Raw genomic sequence first — 20,820 nt, forward strand, 5'->3', positions numbered from 1 at the left:
CCCCTGCTGTCGAGCGCACTGCTCTGCAGCACAGTAAGGGGGTCAGGGGGTCAGAGAAGCAGCAGGGAGGTTCTGGGGTGGGGTAGTCAAGAGACAGGGAGCAGGGGGGAGGGTTGGATGGGTCAGGAGTTCGGGGGGGGCTGTCTGGGGGTTGGGGGTGTAAGGTTTTGGGCAGTCAGAGTACAGGTGGGGGGGTCTCAGGAGGGCACAGTTAGGGGACAAGGCACAGGGAGGCTTAGGTAGGGGGTGGAGTCCTGGGGGGCAGTTAGGAGCAGGGGTCCCAGGAGGGGGCAGTCAGGGGACGGACCAGAGGGCTTTAGATGGGTCAGGAGTTCTGGGGGGGGGCTGTCTAGGGGTGGGGGTGTGGATAAGGGTTGGGGCAGTCAGGGGACAGGTAGGGGGTAGGGTCCTAGGGGGCCAGTTAGGATGTGGGGAAGGTCTCAGGAGGGGGCAGTTAGGGGACAAGGAGCAGGAAGGCTTAGGTAGGGGGTGGAGTCCTGGGGGGCAGTTAGGGGCAGGGGTCCCAGGAGGGGGCAATCACGGGGACAAGGAGTGGGGGGGAGGGTTGGGGGTTCTGAGGGGGTGGGAAGTGGGAGGGAGTGGAAGGGGCAGGGGCGGGGCTAGGGCAGGACGGGGGCGGGGCTAGGGCAGGGCTTCTCCCGTCCTCTTTTTTGATTGTTGAAATATGGTAACCCTATCCCTATCCCTGTTCTGACCCTTCCTGCAGGCTCCGAGTCTTCCTGGGAAGGGGGTCTAGTAGTTAAAAGAGAAACAGTCTCCAGCCTGTCAGACCTATTAGCACAACACTGAAACTGTTAAATGTCTTCATTTAGGGTTACCATATTTTGTGCCTCCAAAAGGAGGACACTCCACGGGGCTCTGGCCCCGCCCCCAGCCCCGCCCCAACTCCGCCCCCTCCCCAAAGTCTCCGCCCCCTCCCCTGCTTCCCGCGAACATTTAATTCGCGGGAAGCCTGAGCAGGTAAGGGGGGGTGTGGGGGGAGGAGGTGCGGCCCAGGCTGGCCCCCCCGGCGGCTCCAGCCTGGGTCGGCTCAGGCCCTGGGGTGCCGGCCCTGGCCCCCGGCCGACCACCCCCGGCCCACCCAGCACTGCCGGCCGGCCCCCGGCGGCCCAGCGCACCCCCCCGGCTCCCGGCCCCGGCGGCCCAGCGCACCCCCCCGGCGGCCCGACCCCGCGGCCCAGCGCACCCCCCCGGCGGCCCGGCTCCCGGCCCCGTGGCTCAACGCACCCCCCCGGCGGCCCGGCTCCCGGCCCCGCGGCCCAGCGCACCCGCCCGGCGGCCCGGCCCCGCGGCCCTGGCCCCCCGGCCCAGCGCACCCCCCCGGCCCCGCGCACCCCCCCGGCGGCCCGGCCCCCCGGCCCCGCGGCCCAGCGCACCCCCCCGGCCCCGCGGCCCAGCTCCCGGCCCGACCCCCCGGCTCCCGGCCCCGCGTCCCAGCGCACCCCCCCGGCGGCCCGACCCCGCGGCCCAGCGCACCCCCCCGGCGGCCCGACCCCACGGCCCCGGCCCGGCACTGCGCCCCTGGACCCCGGCCCGGCACCGCGTGCCTGGCCCTGCGACCCCGGCCCAGCCCTCCCTCCCGATTTTCCCGGACATGCCCGGCTTTTGGGGATTTCCCCCCGGACGGGGATTTGAGCCCCCAAAAGCCGGACATGTCTGGGAAAATCCGGACGTATGGTAACCCTATCTTCATTACCCCTTGAATGGCTCTTTAACAGGCATTTGCCAAACCCCAGATATCTCCTGTCAGTTTCTGAATGTACTGACCAAAACAGCTGTGCATCTCTGTAATATTTACTCAGAACATGTCAGTCTACAGGACCTTAGTTTAAAATTTGCTTTAAAAATGTTTCATTAGTGAGTTGGTGAAGATTATAAAATCACATCTCTAAAAAATCCTTGCATAGATGTTTAGATGCACAATAATCTTTAGCCTTAAATGCTTGGGTCTTCAGACAAATGTTTTTTTAAATAAATTCTTCAAAAGATCACCCTTATCTAAAATACACATTTTAATTACTATAGTAAAAAAACTTACTTCCAAAGTCTTCCTGTCCTTTCTGTCCATCCATTTCTCCCTTCACCCTCTCTCCCCTCTCCCCCTCCCGACCTCCCCCATTGAAGGAAGCAACAGCCCTTTGCTTCCAGATAGCTGGACAGAGTTTCCCTTTCTTTACTTCTGACTATCTGATGAACTAGATTTAAGCAAAATCAGTACCTTAGTAAGATATAAAATCCTTTGTTATGCCTAAAATCTTTGGAAACATATTTTTTAAAGTTGGTGAAATTTCATAAACACGTGTATTGTTCTGGAGATCACACAGAGTAAATGAGTGTTCCCTTTTTCTAAACGCAATGAACATTGTTGTGAACACACTAAACCTCTGTGACTGATTTATTTAAAATAATGCCTGTTTCAGTGAGTTAAAGATGTAGTAATCTGGGATGATGACTTTATGAAGGCTTAAGAGTACATTTAAAATATAAAATCAGACTAGAAATACTGATTAAGAAAATGTAAAACAGAGAAGAGCTGCATCATGTATTCCATTATATTTAATGTTGTATTCAGCAAGACTGCTTACTCACCCTTACTACAAAGTTTTTGCAAATAAATGTCTGACAAACTTCAGGGCATATCAAAAAACCTGTGACTGACACTTTTTATTCCCAAGTTTAATGCTTTTAATTAGGTACCTTCTGCATGTCCATTCTGCGCGAGGGAGAGGGTACAGGGGTCTCTGCGGGGAACTGTGACTCTCTGCCACTATGAGGCGAGCCGGGCGGGCATCTTGTTATTCTTTCTGCCTTTTCCCTCCACCCCAGCCCCCACTGGGCTGCAAGCTCAGGCTGCCGTCGGGCATAGGGGCACCAGTTTAATAATACTGCATAGGGCCCCTTAAATCCTAAGGACAGCCCTGGGGGTGCCAAAAAGTGGTGCCCTGGCTCGGCAGGGAGGAGCTGCCTTCCGGAGGCACCAGAGAGCCAGAGCGTTGGCTTGCGGGGACAGTGAGCCCCAGCCATGGAGGAGCCGGCGTAGCGCAGGGGGAAAGGAGCCCTGCAAAGATGGCGGCACCGCTAGCGGGGAGCAGCCGCGCCCCCCCGCCCCTCCTGCCCAGGCTGTGGCCTGGTGGCCCCCGGGGGGCTCCTGCAGGCTGCAGCAGATGCATGTGGGCAGAGGCCCCCATGCGTCCCCCAGCTCCCCCCTCACCACGCTCGGGCTCTGCGGGTTCTGGGCATGTGTGCTGCCGCCGGGGTGCTGGGCCCTGAGCCGGCTCCAGGAGGGGCAGCGGCGGTGGCTCACACTCCCGGGAGCCACAGAGCCTGAGCGTGGCGAGGGGGGAGCCGGGGGGGTGCACGGGGGCCTCCGCCCAAATGCATCTGCCGCAGGAGTCCCCAGAAGGCAGCTCCTCCAGCGGCCCAAGCCCGGCAAAGCCAGTGAGTGGACTTGGGGCGGGGGCTGCCGGGGTGGGGTGGGGAGGGCTTGTGGGGGGGCTGTGCACCCTCCAGGGGAGTTCAGGGGGCCGGGAGGGGGGAAACTGGTCTGGGGAGCAGCCTCTGGGGTCTATAAAGGCTCGTTGGGATTTGCCCCTCAATGAACCGATGTTACGGGGGGAGGGGGGGGCGCAAGGTGGAAGTTTCGTCTAGGGCACAAAATATCCTTGCACCGGCCCTGCTGAGCAGGCTGCAGGCTCTGGACCCTGCCCCTGTCCCGTGTTTAACTCTGTTCAGTGTGGGGCAGGGGCTGGGGCGTGTTCGCATCTTCGGCCCTTTATTGCATCTCCGTGAACACAACAGGGCCCAGAGTGATTTAGCCGCCGGCGCTTCTGGGCCCCCCCATGGCGGGTGTTTGTGGGGAGCTGGCTGGGGGGAGCCGGGAGTTTGAGGGATGTAGGTTGGGGGTGTGAGGAGGGGAGTTGAGGGCAGAGGGGTCGGGATGGGGGACTGGAGTTTGAGAGCAGACAGGCTCCCCCAAAGGTCAGAGCCAGGGAGCAGGATTGTTTGGGAGTGTGAGTGGGGAGGGGGAGATGGTGCCCTCCAGGAGGGAGCTGCCATTTCCACCGCTTGGCAGCTTCCCCTCTCACTGCCCCCCCCTGCTCCTGACCCCAGAGTCCTGGGTCCCTCACTTTCTTTTCCCCCAGTCTCCTGCCCCCACAATGCCCCACACCCTCCTCTGCCCCACATTCTCTGAGGGAGGTTGGACTGTGTGAAGGGATAGGGGACGTGGTGGGCAGAACGGGGGAGGAAAATGGGGACATGGGACAAGGGGCAGAACAGGGGGCTGAGGGGCCCAATGGGTGAAGGTCAGGGGTGGGGGGGTGAAGCGCAAACGAGTTGGGGAGTCAGAGCTGGGACATCTGCAGGGGGAGCCAGATTCTCTTGAGCTCTGTCCCCGTGTTCTTGCCCCCTCCCCTTTGTGGGTGGCTCATTGGCTGCCTCCCATGTCTCTTTTGCAGCAACTTGAAGTGAGCTCTGCCCATGGCCCTGAGCTGCGCAGACTCACTGCCCCGGGGATGGGCTGGGGAAGGGACACGGGGCCTTTCACCTCTAGGGGACTGGCTCTGATCTGTGTCCTTTACTCTAAGCACCAGACCCCACCCCCCAACCAGAGCCAGGGAGAGAACCCAGGAGTCCTGGCTCCCAGCCATCTCTGGCCCCAATCACTAGACCCCACTCCCCACCCAGAGCCGGGGTATATAACAGGATAGCTGCTGGGGCATCAGGTTTACACAGAGTTTCACTGGCAGTAGCAGAAACAGGAAGCGAGCGCTGGCTCTGGGCAGACTTCCTCTTTTCAAAGATTTATCCACTGCTGCTTTAACAACTCAGGATCTACATTTATCCCTCCCTCCCCTGCTCACGGGGGCCGGAAACCACACCCCCTCCCAGCCCCCTGTCCTGTCTCTGTGCCACATCACTCAGCTATAGGGTGACCAGACAGCAAATGTGAAAAACCGGGACAGGTGTTGTCGGGTAATAAGAGCCTATATAAGAAAAAGATCCAAAAATCGGGACTGTCCCTATAAAATCAGGACATCTGGTCACCCTACTCAGCTAAGAACAGCGTCTGCAGCAACGTTACCTGAGAATAGGGTGACCAGATGTCCCGATTTTATAGGGACAGTCCCGATTTTTGGGTCTTTTTCTTATATAGGCTCTTATTACCCGACAACACCTGTCCCGGTTTTTCACATTTGCTGTCTGGTCACCCTACCTGAGAAGGAAGTTGGCCAGGCCCCTCCACCCTCATGCTCCAGGGCGGGCGCTGGGCCCAGCTGGGTCAGGAAGGAACCTCTGCCCCGCTCCATGGGAGAGGATTGGTCCATGGATGGCATTGTGTGTGTGTGTGGGATCCCTTCTTTGCTCTGAGCTGCTGCTCCAGGGAGGCTAGATGGGTCTGTTGGAAAAGGTCAGGGCAGCCTGGGCATCTCTTGACACCTCCTGAGATTGCCACATTCCTAGCTGGTCACCAGACTGGGCAGCTCCCATGTGGGGCTGGGAGATGATGGGGGTGGGAGGGTGGGGGGCTGGTTAGCTGCAGGAGAAGATATGGTTTGCTGGGCATTGCAGGGAGCTGGCTTTGCTCTGACTGTGGTAGATTTGGGCTGGAGATTCCAGAGAAACCATCTGATGAGGAAGAAAGGGGCCGAGTGTATCACGGGCTTCCTGGGGCTGTAGTTCCTCATTCCGCTTGCACTCAGGCCTCAGGCTGGGTGGAGCTCAGCACTGGGGTGTTGGTGTAAGTGCTGAGGGGCCCCCACTGCCCCATCATGGCATCTGCTCTCATTGTCCTCTTCCTCGGTGAGTATCGGAGAGAGCCAGTGTGTGTGCTCATGAGAGTGGATCTGAGACCAGGGTGTAGGATCCAGTTGTTTTGGGATCTGGTCACTAACAAGCCGTCTCCTCTCCAGGCTGCTGGCTGGTGGGACAGAGCGGGGCGTGGGGAGGTGAGTATCAGTCTGTGGGGAGGACGGTAACATCAAGGACGGGGGAGGGGATACGTGGGATGGGGAAAAGAGGAACTGAGCCCTGAACCTTCCCCAAAACTCAACCCAAACTCCCCCCATGAGCTCAGGCCCGTCCCCGTTCTCCTTTGCCCCCCTCTCTGCCGTGGAGTAACTAGGAGCTGAATCTGGCTCCCGGTAGGGTTACCATACGTCTGGATTTTCCCGGACATGTCCAGCTTTTGGGGGCTCAAATCCCCGTCCGGGGGGAAATCCCCAAAAGCCGGGCATGTCCGGGAAAATCGGGAGGGAGGGAGGGCTCGGCCGGGGCCTCTTTGGCCGGGGCCGGTGCGGGGCCGGGCCGGGGTCGCGGGGCCGGGGGCATGGTGCCGGGCCAGGAGCCGGGCCAGGCGCGCGGTGCCGGGCCGGGGTCCAGGGGCGCAGTGCCGGGCCGGGGTCGCAGTGCCGGGCCAGGCTGGGCGCGGGGCCGGGCGGGGAACCGGGGGCGCGGTGCCGGGCCGGGGTCCGGGCCGGTCCGGGCCCGCGGGGCCGGGAGCTGGGCCGGGGTGGCGGGGCCAGGGGGCCGGGGCCCGGAGTCGGTCCGGGGTGGCGGGGCCGGGCCGCCAGGGGGTGCGCCGGGCTGCGGGGCCGCGGGGCCGGGAGCCGGGGGGCCGGTCCGGGAGCCGGTCCGGGGTCGCGGGGCCGGGTGCCGGGGGGCCGGGGTCGCGGGGCTGGGCCCGCGGGGCCGGGAGCCGGTCCGGGGTCGCCGGTCCGGGGTCGCGGGGCCGTGGTCGCCGGTCCGGGGTCGCGGGGGGGTGTGCCGGGCCGCCGGGGGCCGGCAGTGCTGGGCGGGCCGGGGGTGGTCGGCCGGGGGCCGGGGCCGGCACCCCAGGGCCCGAGCCGACCCAGGCTGGAGCCGCCGGGGGGCCAGCCTGGGCCGCACCTCCTCCCCCCACACTCCCCCTTACCTGCTTCAGGCTTCCCGCGAATCAAATGTTTGCGGGAAGCAGGGGAGGGGGCGGAGACTTTGGGGAGGGGGCGGAGTTGGGGCGTGGGGCGTGGGCGGGGCTGGGGCCCCGTGGAGTGTCCTCCATTTGGAGGCACAAAATATGGTAACCCTAGCTCCTGGGGTCTGAGGAAGCAGATGGGAACTGTCCCCTGGTTCAATGTCCTGCCCCCCACAAGCTGTTAGTGTTGGGGACGGGGGGCGGCATGTGGATTTATTTCAGCTCATGCAAATGCTAACAGGGCCTGTCCGTGGGATGTAGATCCCCTCAGGGTAACCAAAACGTTCACGGTCAGTGTAGCCGTGGGGGGGGGAACCCCCAGATCCTCCCCCACCCCCAGATCCACCTCCAATAGCTCCCTCCCCTGCACTCACAGCCCCCCATTCCCAAGGCCTGGGGAAAGGTGGATCTTGTGCGACTCCCGCCGGTCACAGACTCTATTTCCAAACCCTGGGGCTGGGGGCAGAGCTGCAGAGGGCTCAGGGCTCAGGCTCCCTGGCTGGCCTCAGGTGGGCCTGGGGGTGGGCAGGTGATCTCTCATACAGCTGGGTCCTGAACTATGTCTGGGTGAACCCCCTGCCCCCAAGCCCCATGGGGAGGCAGTGCCAACCTTGGTAGGGGACAGACTCCTAGAAAGGCTGAATGACGGATGGACTGAATTGGGGTGGGGAGCAGGGGGCTGTGTCTCCCCTGTTTAACTCCTGTCTCTTGTTGAAAGCAGGCCGAGAATACCCCAAACCCACCGTCTGGGTGAGCCCCAGCAGGGTGGTGGCAATTGGGGGAAGCGTCACCATCCGCTGTGAGGGTTTGTACCTGGACATGGAGTTTTTTCTGCGTAAAGCTGGACACCTGAATGTGCAGGTGCAGCCGGTGCCTGATGGGACCGTGGCTGAATTTCCCATCCCCAGTGTCAGCCGGGAAGATGGAGGGAGCTACACCTGCGACTATCGCTCCATAACGGAACCAAATCGCTGGTCGTATCTCAGCGACCCCGTCGAGATCATTGTAGCAGGTAAGGAGCCCGTTTCAGTGTCCAGGCTCCCAACCCCATACCCAGCCAGATCCTCACGGGGGCTCGGTGCCAACTGGATGCTCAGAGCCAGGTTCTGCCCTGAGCCCTGACCCCACAGAGGGGACACCCTGCTGAGGACTGGTGCCGGAGTCACTGGGGGGTTCCCCAGCCAGGGGGAGCAGCAGCCCCTGGAGACTCGGGGCAGGGAGGCTACTTTAACGCTGCCCCTTGTGCATAGGAACCGTGAGTTGCTATTTAATCCCGTGATCTCATCCCCTCTGTTCTCCAGGCCCCGCCCCAGGCAGGGGCCACAGGAGAAGCGGTGGCTTGGTGGACATGGCGCAGTGCTGGGACCCAGGAGATCTGGCCCAGCTCCTGGCGCGGCCACAGACTCTATGTGATGGGAACATGTTGCTTTTTCCAAAAGTGTCCTTCCTTGTGTGGGGGCCTCAATCTTGCGGGATCTCAGGCTGAACGCCCACAAACCAAGATGCCCACAGTTAGTGAAGACCTCTGCAAATGCTGGCCCCAATAGTGCTGGATCCCTTGTGTTGGGGGAGCATGAAGGGCCCCTGCTATGTTTAGGGCCCTGTTGTGCCAGGCGCTGCATAAACACAGAGTGAAGAGACAGTTCCTGCCCCTGGGAGCTCACTAAGGAAAGTGAATCTGTGCCTCAGTTTCCACCCCTGTAGAATGGGGATAAAGATGCCTCGCTGCCTCCTGGGGGGCTGACTCCCTTCCTGCGTGGGGCTCTGGCTCTGCAGTTCCGACAGCTAGAGACCAGCCCTTGAGTCGTCCTGTACCTGGTGGGGCCAGACGCAGTGAATGAGGCATATGAGGACCCCAAGAACTAGGCAGCCACAGCCCCGTGTCTATGGTGCTGGGAGCCCAGCTCACAGGGCTGGGATTCTGGGTCAGGGGGACTCTGCGATCTGGAAGAGAATCTCTGCCTGCGGTCCCCTGGATCTGCCCGTGCCTCGGGCCAGCTGGGGAATCACAGAAGATTAGGGTTGGAGGAGACCTCAGGAGGTTCTAGTCCAACCCGCTGCTCAAAGCGGGACCAACCCCAACTAAATCATCCCAGCCAGGGCTTTGTCAAGCTCGGCCTTAAAAACCTCTAAGGATGGAGATTCCACCACCTCCCTGGGAAACCCATTCCAGTGCTTCACCACCCTCCTAGGATAATAGCTTTTCCTAATATCCAATCTAGACCTTCCCTACTGCAACTTGAGACCACTGCTCCCTGTTCTGTCATCTGCTGCCACTGAGAACAGCCGAGCTCCATTTTCTTTGGAACCCCCTGTTACGGAGTATTGGGGGACTTAGGGCCCTGCACCCCCGGCTTTCTGCGATTCACCATGACTCTCAGCCAGCCAGTAAAGCAGAAGGTTTATTTGGATGACAGGAATACAGTCCAAGACAGGTCTTGCAGGCACAGACAACAGGGACCCCCTCAGTTAGGTCCATCTTGGGGTCCCAGGGCATCCCAGCCCCCCTTGGGAGGTCAGAGCAATCTCTGCCTCCCAGCCATCTTTCCAGCCTGCTTTCAGCACCCTTCTTCAGCGACCCCTCCCCCAGCCTTTGTTCAGTTTCCCGGGCCCCGGAGTCACCTGGCCTCCAACCCCTTCCTGGGTTCTCATGTTACAAGCTCAGGTATGTTCCCTTGGGCCGACTCCCATCCCCCGATGCAGACCATCCTAGTCACACTCCCCTGTCAGCATTCACACACCCCAGCAAGAACAGTCCCAGTTCGTCACATCTCTCCCCCCTGCGAGACCGAACTGAGCAGGGTCACTTTAGCCAGTGACCTGGGGAAGTTCGAACCTACCCCCGTTCCCATGGATGCCCCCGCATCCCTCCAGTTTCTTGGTGGGAATTACACCAGGCCCCTCCAGTTTCACGCCCCCCCTTAGGTCGGGGGTGCTTGATGGCACTCGCAGTTCGCATGTGGGAAGGTTTATGCGGCCTGTGCCCTTTCCCCACCCCCATACCTCTGGGGCTCCAACTGGGCTGTGGTTTTTTTCCAGCGCTTCAGTCTGGAGGTTTGTGCTTTGGGCTCTCTTGGTTTAGAGCCGCCCTTTTAACCTTGGCCACCCTCTGGAAAGGATCCTTTATGCTGGGCAAGGGTCCTAAAGCTGTTTTCCCCTTGTCCCAGGCCTTCCTCCCCCTCTGACAGGGGTCACAGGATCCGCAGTACTGTCGGACAGTAACAAAAACCCCAGGCCAGTAAAAGCTCCGTAGCAGCCTCTGCTGGGTACGCCAGGTTCCCTGGTGCCCTGAGAGGGGAATGTCATGGGCCCGGCACAGCAGCTGGCGGCGATACTTCTGGGGTACCACCAGCTGCCTCCTGATCCCCCCTGACTCCATTTTCCCTGGGGGAGCCCATTCTCGGTACAGGAACCCCTTCTCCCACAGGAACCTTTTCCGGCCACCTCGTCCCATGGTCTGTACCGCATTGAGGTCGGCCAGGTCCCTTATCTTCCGCTAGGAGGGATCTCTCTGCAACTCGGCCTGGAACTCAGCAGCTGGGACAGGGATGGCCACCTGCTCTTTCTCGCCCGCTGGGTCTGAAGCTGCAGCCTCCCTGAGCCGTGTCCCTGGGCGTTCCCTCCCCACCAGGTTAGGGTTCTGCGCCTCAGGCAAGGCACCCCCCCCAAGGCCAGGGCGCAGGGCCCCTCGCCGGCTCTGACTGCGGGTCACAACCAGTGCCTTTTGGGGGTTGCTTGGCCAGTTCTCCAGGTCCCCCCCATCAATACCTCAGTGGGCAAATACGGGTGTACCCCCACATCCTTGGGGCCCTCCTTGGCCCCCCACTTCAGGTGTACCCTTGCCACGGGCACTTTGACTGGTGTTCCGCCCACCCCCGTCAGGGTCAGGTAGGTGTTGGGCACCACCTGATCTGGGGCCACCACCTTGGGCCGGGCCAGCATCACCTCTGCGCCCGTATCCCAGTATCCATTGACCTTCCTCCCATCCACCTCCAGGGGAACAAGGTACTCTCTCCGGAGGGACAGCCCCGCGCCCACCGTATAAACCAAAAACCCTGAGTCTGGGGCATCCAGCCCCCTAGAGGAGCTGGTCTGGGGCCCTTCTCTTTCTTGAGCAGTTGATAAGCTGCCAGCCCCTCTTGCGTGAGAAGCCTGCCCCTCGTCCGTCTGGGCCTCTACCAAGTTAACCCGGTGCGGGTTCGGTCTGCTCAGTCTGTCCTTGAGCTTGGGGCACTGGGCCCGAACGTGGCCTCTTCAGCCACAGTAATAGCAGCTCATGTCCCGTGGGTCCCCTCGAGCCGGTCGGTTGTCCCTGATGCTGGGCATTCCCCGTGGGAGGGGATTCCCCATATTCCCCCTTTGGGAGGTCCCAGGGTGACTCTCTCTTTGCATCGCGGCGGGCCCGTTCCTTTGGGGCTCCTCCCTGCCACCCCCTGACCGGCTCTTTACAAACTCATCAGCCAGCTGCCCTGCGTGTCGCGGGTTCTCTGGCTTTCTGTTCACCAACCACAGCCTCAGGTCGGATGGGCACCGCTCATACAGTTGCTCCAGTACCAGCAGTTTAATTAGGTCCTCCTTCGTCTGGGCCCCACCAGCCCACTTGCTGGCGTATCTTTCCATGCGGACGGCTAGTTGCAGATATGAGATCTCAGGGGTTTTATCCTGACTCCGGAACCTTTTCCGGTACATCTCAGGAGTCAGCCCAAACTCACGTAGCAGGGCCTTTTTGAATAGTTCGTAGTCCCCTTTCTTTGCCTCTCCCAGTTGGCGGTACAATGCCACGGCTTTGGGGTCCAGTAAGGGGGTAAGGACCCGGAGTCTGTCCGCGGGATCAACCCGGTGCAGCTCGCAGGCTGTCTCAAAGGCCTCCAGGAAGTCATCCATGTCCTCCCCCTCCTTGTGTGGGGCCAGGATGCACTTATCAAAGCTCCGTGCAGTCCTGGGTCCCCCCTCACTCACCGCAGCCGGGGGTTCGCTGCCCTTCAATCTCGCCAGTTCCAGGTCATGCTGACGCTGTCTCTCTTCACGCTGATGCTGTCTCTCATTCTCCTGTCTCTGTCTCTCATTCTCCTCCCGTTCATGCTGACGCTGTTGTTTACAATCCTCCAGCTCTCTCAGTTTTAGCTCTTTCTCCCATTCCAGCCAATTCCGCTCCACGGATGCCGAACGTCGCCGGGAGGATCCTCTGCTGGCCGGCGAGCTTCGCCGGGAGGGTCCCCTGCTGGCCGGGGGGGCCACGGCGCCTTCGGTATTTGCTGGGCTCCTCCCCACCCTTCCCCTAGGCATAGGAAGGAGGGGTCTCGGGAAGCCCTCAGCAGCCGGCTGACCCCTCCCAGCTGGGACAGACACTGGTGCCTGCGCTGCATTTGCCAGGCTGCTTCCCTGAGACACAGGGATCAGTTCGTTTGCGCGATCTTCCGCCTCTAGCTGGGCAATGAGCTGTTCTTTGGTGAGCCTCCCAATGCACAGCCCCCTCTGCTTGCACAGCTTCACCAGGTCGCTTTTAAGCCGCTTGGCATACATCTTCCTGCTGGCCACTCACCGGCCTGTGTGCTCACAGCTCCCCACAGTTCCCAGGGGGTCCCCTAGTGTGCCAGCCCTTTTCGAGGTCACCACCTCTCTGCCAGGGTCGAGCTGCAGACTTCTCCGCCCCTGGGACCACTCGCTGCGATCCCCCCGGGGGACCCTGTTACTGCAAAAGTCCTTCTCGCTGGTCACACACTCCCAGGGTAATAACCGTCTCTCTCTCACTCTTCAGCACGCCTGGTCCCCGTCAATCCCCCTTCGTTTTACTGCTTCCCAGTCACTTACTGCAGGAAGCGCCGTCCACGGGGTGCAGTAGATCCCGCCGCTGCCACCAGTTGTTACGGAGTATTGGGGGACTCAGGGCCCTGCACCCCCGGCTTCCTGCGATTCACCATGACTCTCAGCCAGCCAGTAAAGCAGAAGGTTTATTTGGATGACAGGAATACAGTCCAAGACAGGTCTTGCAGGCACAGACAACAGGGACCCCCTCAGTTAGGTCCATCTTGGGGTCCCAGGGCATCAAGGAGTTGGCGGGTGAGATTGCAGAGCCATTAGCCATTATTTTTGAAAACTCATGGCGATCGGGGGAGGTCCCAGATGACTGGAAAAAGGCTAATGTAGTGCCCATCTTTAAAAAAGGGAAGAAGGAGGATCCGGGGAACTACAGGCCAGTCAGCCTCACCTCAGTCCCTGGAAAAATCATGGAGCAGGTCCTCAAGGAATCAATTATGAAACATTTAGAGGAGAGGAAAGTGATCAGGAACAGTCAGCATGGATTCACGAAGGGGAAGTCGTGCCTGACTAACCTAATTGCCTTCTATGATGAGATAACTGGCTCTGTGGATGAGGGGAAAGCAGTGGATGTGTTATTTCTTGACTTTAGCAAAGCTTTTGATACTGTCTCCCACAGTATTCTTGCCACCAAGTTAAAGAAGTATGGGCTGGATGAATGGACTGTAAGGTGGATAGAAAGCTGGCTAGATCATCGGGCTCAACGGGTAGTGATCAATGGCTCCATGTCTAGTTGGCAGCCGGTTTCAAGTGGAGTGCCCCAAGGGTCGGTCCTGGGGCCGGTTTTGTTTAATATCTTTATTAATGATCTGGAGGATGGTGTGGACTGCACTCTCAGCAAGTTTGCAGATGACACTAAACTAGGAGGCGTGGTAGATACACTAGAGGGTAGGGATCGGATACAGAGGGACCTAGACAAATTAGAGGATTGGGCAGAAAAAAACCTGATGAGGTTCAACAAGGACAAGTGCAGAGTCCTGCACTTAGGACGGAAGAATCCCATGCACTGCTACAGACTAGGGACCGAATGGCTAGGTAGCAGTTCTGCTGAAAAGGACCTAGGGGTCACAGTGGACGAGAAGCTGGATATGAGTCAACAGTGTGCTCTTGTTGCCAAGAAGGCTAACGGCATTTTGGGCTGTATAAGTAGGGGCATTGCCAGCAGATCGAGGAACGTGATCGTTCCCCTTTATTCGACATTGGTGAGGCCTCATCTGGAATACTGTGTCCAGTTTTGGTCCCCACACTACAAGAAGGATGTGGAAAAATTGGAAAGAGTCCAGCGGAGGGCAACAAAAATGATTAGGGGTCTGGAGCACATGACTTATGAGGAGAGGCTGAGAGAACTGGGATTGTTTAGTCTCCAGAAGAGAAGAATGAGGGGGGATTTGATAGCAGCCTTCAACTACCTGAAGGGGGGTTCCAAAGAGGATGGAGCTCGGCTGTTCTCAGTGGTGGCAGATGACAGAACAAGGAGCAATGGTCTCAAGCTGCAGTGGGGGAGGTCCAGGTTGGATATCAGGAAAAACTATTTCACTAGGAGGGTGGTGAAACACTGGAATGCGTTACCTAGGGAGGTGGTGGAGTCTCCTTCCTTGGAGGTTTTTAAGGCCCGGCTTGACAAAGCCCTGGCTGGGATGATTTAGCTGGGAATTGGTCCTGCTTTGAGCAGGGGGTTGGACTAGATGACCTCTTGAGGTCCCTTCCAACTCTGATATTCTATGATTCTATGATTCTATGATCCCAGCCCCCCTTGGGAGGTCAGAGCCATCTCTGCCTCCCAGCCATCTCTCCAGCCTGCTTCCAGCACCCTTCTTCAGCGACCCCTCCCACAGCCTTTGTTCAGTTTCCCGGGCCCCGGAGTCACCTGGCCTCCAACCCCTTCCTGGGTTCTCATGTTACAAGCTCAGGTATGTTTCCTCGGGCAGACTCCCATCCCCCGATGCAGACCATCCTAGTTACACTCCCCTGTCAGCATTCACACACCACAGCAAGAACAGTCCCAGTTCGTCACATCCCCTTTCAGGTAGTTGAAGGCTGCTATCAAATCCCCCCTCACTCTTCTCTTCTGCAGCTGGAGGATGGGGCTGGGTGGGTGACCGGGTCTGGCTGTCACAGCCTGTCTCCTGTGCGCAGATTCCAGCTTACCCAGACCCTCCATCTCTCTGAGCTCCACTGGGGTCACCGCCCCAGGGGCAGATGTCACCATCTGCTGTCAGGGTCCGCGCTGGGATGTGAGGTTCTTCCTGCACAAGGCTGGAGACCTGAACCCGCAGCGACACATGGACACTGCTGGGGCCGGGGCCGAGTTCCGCATCCCCACCGTGGGCCGGCAGCACGGAGGGAGCTACAGCTGCAGCTACCGGCCCCGACAAGAGCCCTTCGTCTCCTCGCAGCCCAGCGACACCGTGCAGCTGGTGGTTGGAGGTGAGTGGCTCAGAGCCCTAGAATTTGCCTGGACAAGGAGTGGGGACGGAGTCACTGGGGGATTCCCCAGCCAGGGGGAGAATCTCCTGGAGATTCACTGCTGAGGGAGGGGGGATCCCTGCCCCCAGGGGGAGCTGCAGAGCAGGGGCCTTTCCCAGGAGATGCTCCCCTGGCTTCCCCCGCACTGGGGACGCACAGAGGAGTCAGGGCCCAGGGGCTGCCGAGTCAGCACCGTCCCCAGCCACAAACCCCCCTCCCCGGGACTGACAGTAATGATTGATGCTGAATCACGGGCAGAGGTGGAATAAAGTTTCCTGGGGCCTAGGCCAGAGCAAGGGGGAGTCCCATGGCCCCAACCCTTTCTGCCCCTTCCCTGGGGCCCCGCCCCTATTCCACCCATGGTCCCGCCCCCTGCCATCCCCCCACTGCAGCCCCGAGACCCACTTGCTCCTTTCTGCCCCCCGCACTGCAGCCCCAAGTTTGGAGAAGCTCTGTCCCTGCGCCTCAGCCGTGGGGTGCAGTGGGGAGTGAGAGTCCCCCAGCCCTGAGGCCGCAGCAGGTAGCGAGAGTTCCCGTTCCTGAGGCCCTAGTGGAGGTCCCGGTGCTAAGGCTTCCCCTGCCCCCCCCCTGCTTCTGCGGGGGACCAGGATTGGGGTACTGGGGCTACTCCAATCCTGCTCACCTGGTGGCTGGGGCTCCAGGGCCCCCCACTTGGCCAGCGCCCCTGGGCACGGGCCCCATAGGCCAAGTGCCTGATCCATCACTGCTCGTGGAAGGTGGGGGCGATCTCTGAGTCAGAGTTTCAGCCCCTCCCCCAGCCCCAAGAGACACTGGTTCTATTCCCACAGGGGGAACTGACCCGACCCAGCCTGGAGCGGTGCCGGCTCCCACCCGCCTGGGCAGCGCAGAGCCAGGTACCGGGGCCGGAGGGGAATTTCTTGAGTCACAGATTGTGGGGCAGCTTCCCCCAGTGATTGCCCAGGTGGAGGGATTGAGGCTGTTCTCAGGGGCAGTGACTCCCAGCTGCCAATACATTTGGCAGGGGAGTAAAACCTCCTGCTCAGACACAAACCCGCCACTAACGGGGAGCCGGAGGCTTCCTTTGGGGGCAGCTGTGGCCATGGGGGGAGGCAGGCAGTGACCTGGAGCTCCCTGCGAAGCAGCCAGGAGCAGCCAGCATGGGAGGCGGGATACCGGGCTAGATGGGCCCATTGGCCTGAGCCGGTGTGGCCGTGAGGAAGGGGGTGAAATGCCTTAGAAATGACAGCCAGGCTGGATCAGACAGCGCCCCCTAGTGCAGTGCTGTGGTAATGGGGCCAGCCCTTACTGATGGGGAGAGCGCCGTCTACCGAGCCCCCTGCCCTGCAGCCCAGCGCTCCCTAGCGCTACAAATCCCCCAAATCTTGCTGGCTCTGACCCCACTTGCTTCTCTGGGCCCCCCCGACATCCTCCCCAAAGAATTTTCTGCTGCCTGCTCCCTGCGGTGTCCCAGCCCCTTGGGCGCCGCCTGGGGTGGGAGGGGTTGGGGGGGGAACAGAGCAGTTGCTCCCGGCACTCACGGCTGCTGCTGTTTCCCAGGTGGATTGGAATCGCTGGCACCTCCGGGTCTGACCAGCCCCATCATCGCTGGGGTGAGCGTGGCGGCCACCAGCCTCCTCCTCCTCCTGCTCCTCGTGGCCTTCGTCTGCTTCAGAAAAACCCGAGCCAGTGAGTGCCCCGCCCAGCGAGGGAAGGGTTAAACCTGCCGCTAAGCAGGGTGGGATGGAGTCACGGCTGGGATGGGGAAGCCAAGGAGTGGGGTGGGGGCACAGCAGAGGACACTGTTGCATGTGTAATCCCTGTTCACATGCACCTGTCCCACCCCAGAGGGGCCGCATCTCAGCGCTGGCTGAGGGGTCCCCATATAACCAATCCCCCTGCCCCACCCACACCATCTGTGGCTGCATCTCAGCATTGGGTGAGGCGTCCCTGCATAACAAGCCATGGGCACCGTGCCTCTCAGATACCTGTGGTGCCAGGGGAGCCGACCTATGGGTCAGGTTCGTTATAATGAGTCACTAACGAGGGAGGATTGGGGACAGGAAAAGCCCCCAATTAATCTGCCCCTCCCCCCGGTGCATGCTATGGTGTTGTGCTGCCCCCTGTTGGTCCAGCCCACCCCAGCAGGGATCCAGACTCAGCACAAGCAGCAGAGAGGACCCCCCCAGACACCCCCATCCCTGCTGCCTTGTGGGGGTGAGTGGCCGGGCGCTGGGACCGGGGGATCCCAATCGACTCATGGGGGATTCTGGTTTGTGTCCCTCTGCAGGAAAAGGAGCCGCACCGAGACCGAGCAGGTAGGAACCCGGCTCCTCCCCCGTCCCGATCGACCTGCCGGGGTCACAGGACTCCTGGGTTCTCTCCCCGGCTCTGGGGGGGAAGTGGGGTTGGGGGCGAGGACTCCTCAGAGATGACCTGGGCCTGCTGACAATGGAGGGGCACAACACCAGAACAGTTGGAGTAACACCATGCCCGCCCCCCCACCCCGGAAAGCAGTGACCCCCCCCCCACAGCTCCCAGCTGTTCCTCCGCTCCTGCCTCTGCCTTCCACTGTCCAGCACAGCTCCCCAGCTCAGCTGCTCCGCAGGGAGGGGGCCCGGCTGCACCATGTGACTGAGCTGTCTGGGGGGGGGTGTCATGTGACCCTGCTTCCCCCCCTCCACATTTTGCCGCTGCCTGGGTTCTGTCCCCAGCTCTGGCAGGGGAGTGGGGCCTAATGGTTGTGGCGGGGGAGTGTTAGGGGGTGTTCAGTGTGAGGCAGGATTGGGGGCTTTCTGGGTGTGTTGGGAAATCTCCCTGCGGGTTGGGGGATATGACATTTACAAGTGGATTTTCTCTCTTTTAGCACCAGCCCCTCGGGGATGTTGGAGGCCCCGGCTCAGCAAGACCCCATCTGTGAGTAGCATACCCAAGGGGTACCAGGGTGGGGCAGGACCCTGGGGAGGGGCTTGTGGGAGCTCCACCCATACGGGGCAGGGTCTGATTTACAGCTGCTGCCGGGCGGGACTAAGGAGAAGGTCCCAGAAGTAGCTAGTGTCAGCTGAGCTTCTTGCCTCCCTCTCCACCAGCTCCCTGGGGGCCACCTCCCCTCCCCCTCTAGTTCAGTGTCTCCCTCTGTGGGCCCCCCATCCTCCCCCCCCCCAGGCCTGGGGCTTTGTATTTCCCCCCTTCACTTCACCACTGGACCTTCCCAGCCAATGACCTGGGGAGAATCCCCATCCACTCCTGGCTCCCAGCCCCCTGCTCTAACCACTAGACCCCACTCTCCTCCTAGAGTCAGGGTGACAACCCAGGCATCCTGACTCCCAGCCCCCCTGCCCCTCCATAACCCCTTAGACTCTGCTGCTGTCTCTGTGCCTCAATTTTCCTCCCTGAAATATGGGGCTAATGACCATGGCCCATGCTCTGGGGTGGGGGAGGGGTGGCTGTGCTGGGCTCTGAGCCCCCTGGCTGGACAGAGGGGTCGGAGCTGGGTGTGGGGTTCTGCTTTGGGCTGGCCGGGGGTGCAGCTCAGCGGGTGTCTCTGTTCTGCAGACTCCTCCGTTGACGAAGGGAAAGAGACGCAGACCCTGGTAAGAGTCCCTGTCTGCCCACATGCCCTGACCCCCACGCTGACCCACATTGGCCCCACTCACCCATTATTTTGAGGTGGGGATCGGGTTGCTGGGAGGGGCTTATGAGATCTCCAGATGGGATTGCAGAGGTGTGTGTGTGTGTGTACATGTGTGTGTCCCTGTCACCCCCTGCTGGAGGGGACAAGCCCTGCTCTGTGTGAATGTGTGTGTGCCGGGGGGGGGGGGGGTTGGTGCACAGACACAGACAGATAGACACACACACACACCCCAGTGACTCTCTCCCCTCTCAGCCCCAGGAGCCCAACCCTGGCGCCGACGAACTCACCTACGCTGAGCTGAACCACCAGGTGCTGCCCACCAAGCGGGGGAGCCCGGCCCCTGCCCCCGAGTCCATGCAGCCCAGCGTGTACGCCGCGATCAATGTGAGCCAGGTGGCCCCACAGTGAGAGCCCCCCCGCAGCCATGGGGCACCAGCCCCGAGGGGGCAACAGACTCACAGACTTTAAGGCCAGAAGGGTCCATTGTGATCATCTGGTCTGAGCTGCTGCACTTCTCAGGCCACAGAGCCTCACCCACCCAGTCCTGTAGCAGACCCCAACCTCCGGCTGAGTCACTGAGGGCCTCAAATCGTTAAATCCTTCAAGTTACAGAGAATACACCATTGACACTAGTTTAAACCTGCCCGTGCCCCACACCCCAGGCTGCAGATGAAGATGTAACCCCGCTTTGAGGATGCTGGTGACTTGAGACTGCTACTGGTCAGTCAGAATCCGTTGGAAGTGGGTGTGGAAGTTGGGAAAAGCACAGACATCTATGTCTTCCAGGAAGAGCAAGAGTCAGGCTAACTCTTCTATTTAATAATGCAAGACTTTAATGCAGGGCCTGGGTGAGTGGGAAAAACGGTGAGAGGTTATTTTGACCTTGTGTTAGATAAGAATAGAATGCAGACTGTAGCAGAAAATTGCTGATAAAAGTAAGATATCAGGAAGGAATATGTATAAACAAAATGCAGCTGTTGATCATTTCTGTATGTAACAAAAGATATAAAAGCTTGCCCTAATTGTTTATCTAACAGAGACCTGCCCATGTGTAGTCTCCCATGAATATTGCAATTGCTCAAAATAAAGCTGCCTCTGGCTTGTTGCTTCAAACTCAGAGTGAGGACATTGTTTTCTTCCACATGGGGAAGTCAACCGCGAGTGCCTCGTTAACACAAGTGCGCAGAGCCATTAAATGCATCTCGCTTACAAAAGGACTGTGACTCTTGGCAATTTGCGTGAAATAATGGATGGGCTTTGCGACAATGGGATTCTCTAACTGCAGCAGGGCGATAGATGGAACTCAGGTTCTAATTTTAGCCCCGGACCATCTTGCGACAGAGCACATCAAATAGAAAGGGGTACTTCTTCATAGTATTGCAGGCACTTGTTGATCACTGACATCAACGCAGGGTGGTCCAGGAAGCTGCATGACACACACATCTTCAGGAACACCGGCCTGTACAGAAAACTGCACACAGGGACTGTCTTTCCAGGCTGGAAGATTCCAGAGGGGGCTGTTGAAATGCCCATAGTGGTGACCCAGCATACCCGCTACTCCCATCTGCTCATGAAGCCTTACATGGGAAACCTGGACAACAGCAAGGAGCACTTCAAGAATAGGCTGAGCAGGTGCAGAATGACCATGGAATGTGCCTTTGGCAGATTAAAAGTGCGCTAGCGATGCCTTTATGGCAGGTTAGACCTAAGTGAGGAAAACATTCCCATGGTCATAGCTGCCTGCTGCATAATCTTTGTGAGGCTAATGGTGAAAAGTTTGCCCAGGGTGGAGTGCTGAGGTAGATCACCTGGCTGCTGATTTTGAGCAGCCTGATACCAGAGCTATTAGGGGGGCAATTCAAGTCAGGGAGGCTTTTAGGCAACATTTTGATAATGAGCACCAGTAGAATCATAGGGTTAGAAGGGACCTCAGGAGGTCATCTAGTCCAAG

The 20,820-nt window shown here is 59.8% G+C and overlaps 1 protein-coding gene across 1 annotated transcript; it reads left to right on the top strand.

The window, feature by feature from the left end:
* The first annotated feature begins 5,729 nt into the window (after nt 1-5,729).
* Nucleotides 5,730-17,557, top strand: LOC128826316 (immunoglobulin superfamily member 1-like). Its single transcript, XM_054009563.1, has 7 exons — nt 5,730-5,823; nt 5,934-5,969; nt 7,695-7,985; nt 14,927-15,217; nt 16,066-16,131; nt 16,796-16,924; nt 17,526-17,557. The coding sequence occupies exons 1-7, from the start codon at nt 5,793-5,795 to the stop codon at nt 17,555-17,557; spliced, it is 876 nt and encodes a 291-aa protein (XP_053865538.1). The 5' UTR covers nt 5,730-5,792.
* The last annotated feature ends 3,263 nt before the right edge of the window (nt 17,558-20,820 follow it).

The sequence above is a fragment of the Malaclemys terrapin genome, chromosome 20 (assembly GCF_027887155.1).
Source record: "Malaclemys terrapin pileata isolate rMalTer1 chromosome 20, rMalTer1.hap1, whole genome shotgun sequence".
Taxonomy (NCBI): domain Eukaryota; kingdom Metazoa; phylum Chordata; order Testudines; family Emydidae; genus Malaclemys; species Malaclemys terrapin.

Bases quoted from the DNA above. Each gene is read 5' to 3' on its own strand.
- LOC128826316 (XM_054009563.1), top strand. From the start codon at position 5,793: ATGGCATCTGCTCTCATTGTCCTCTTCCTCG. The intron at 5,970-7,694 runs GTGAGTATCAGT...TGTTGAAAGCAG, and splicing joins ACAGAGCGGGGCGTGGGGAG to GCCGAGAATACCCCAAACCC. The intron at 7,986-14,926 runs GTAAGGAGCCCG...TCCTGTGCGCAG, and splicing joins CGTCGAGATCATTGTAGCAG to ATTCCAGCTTACCCAGACCC.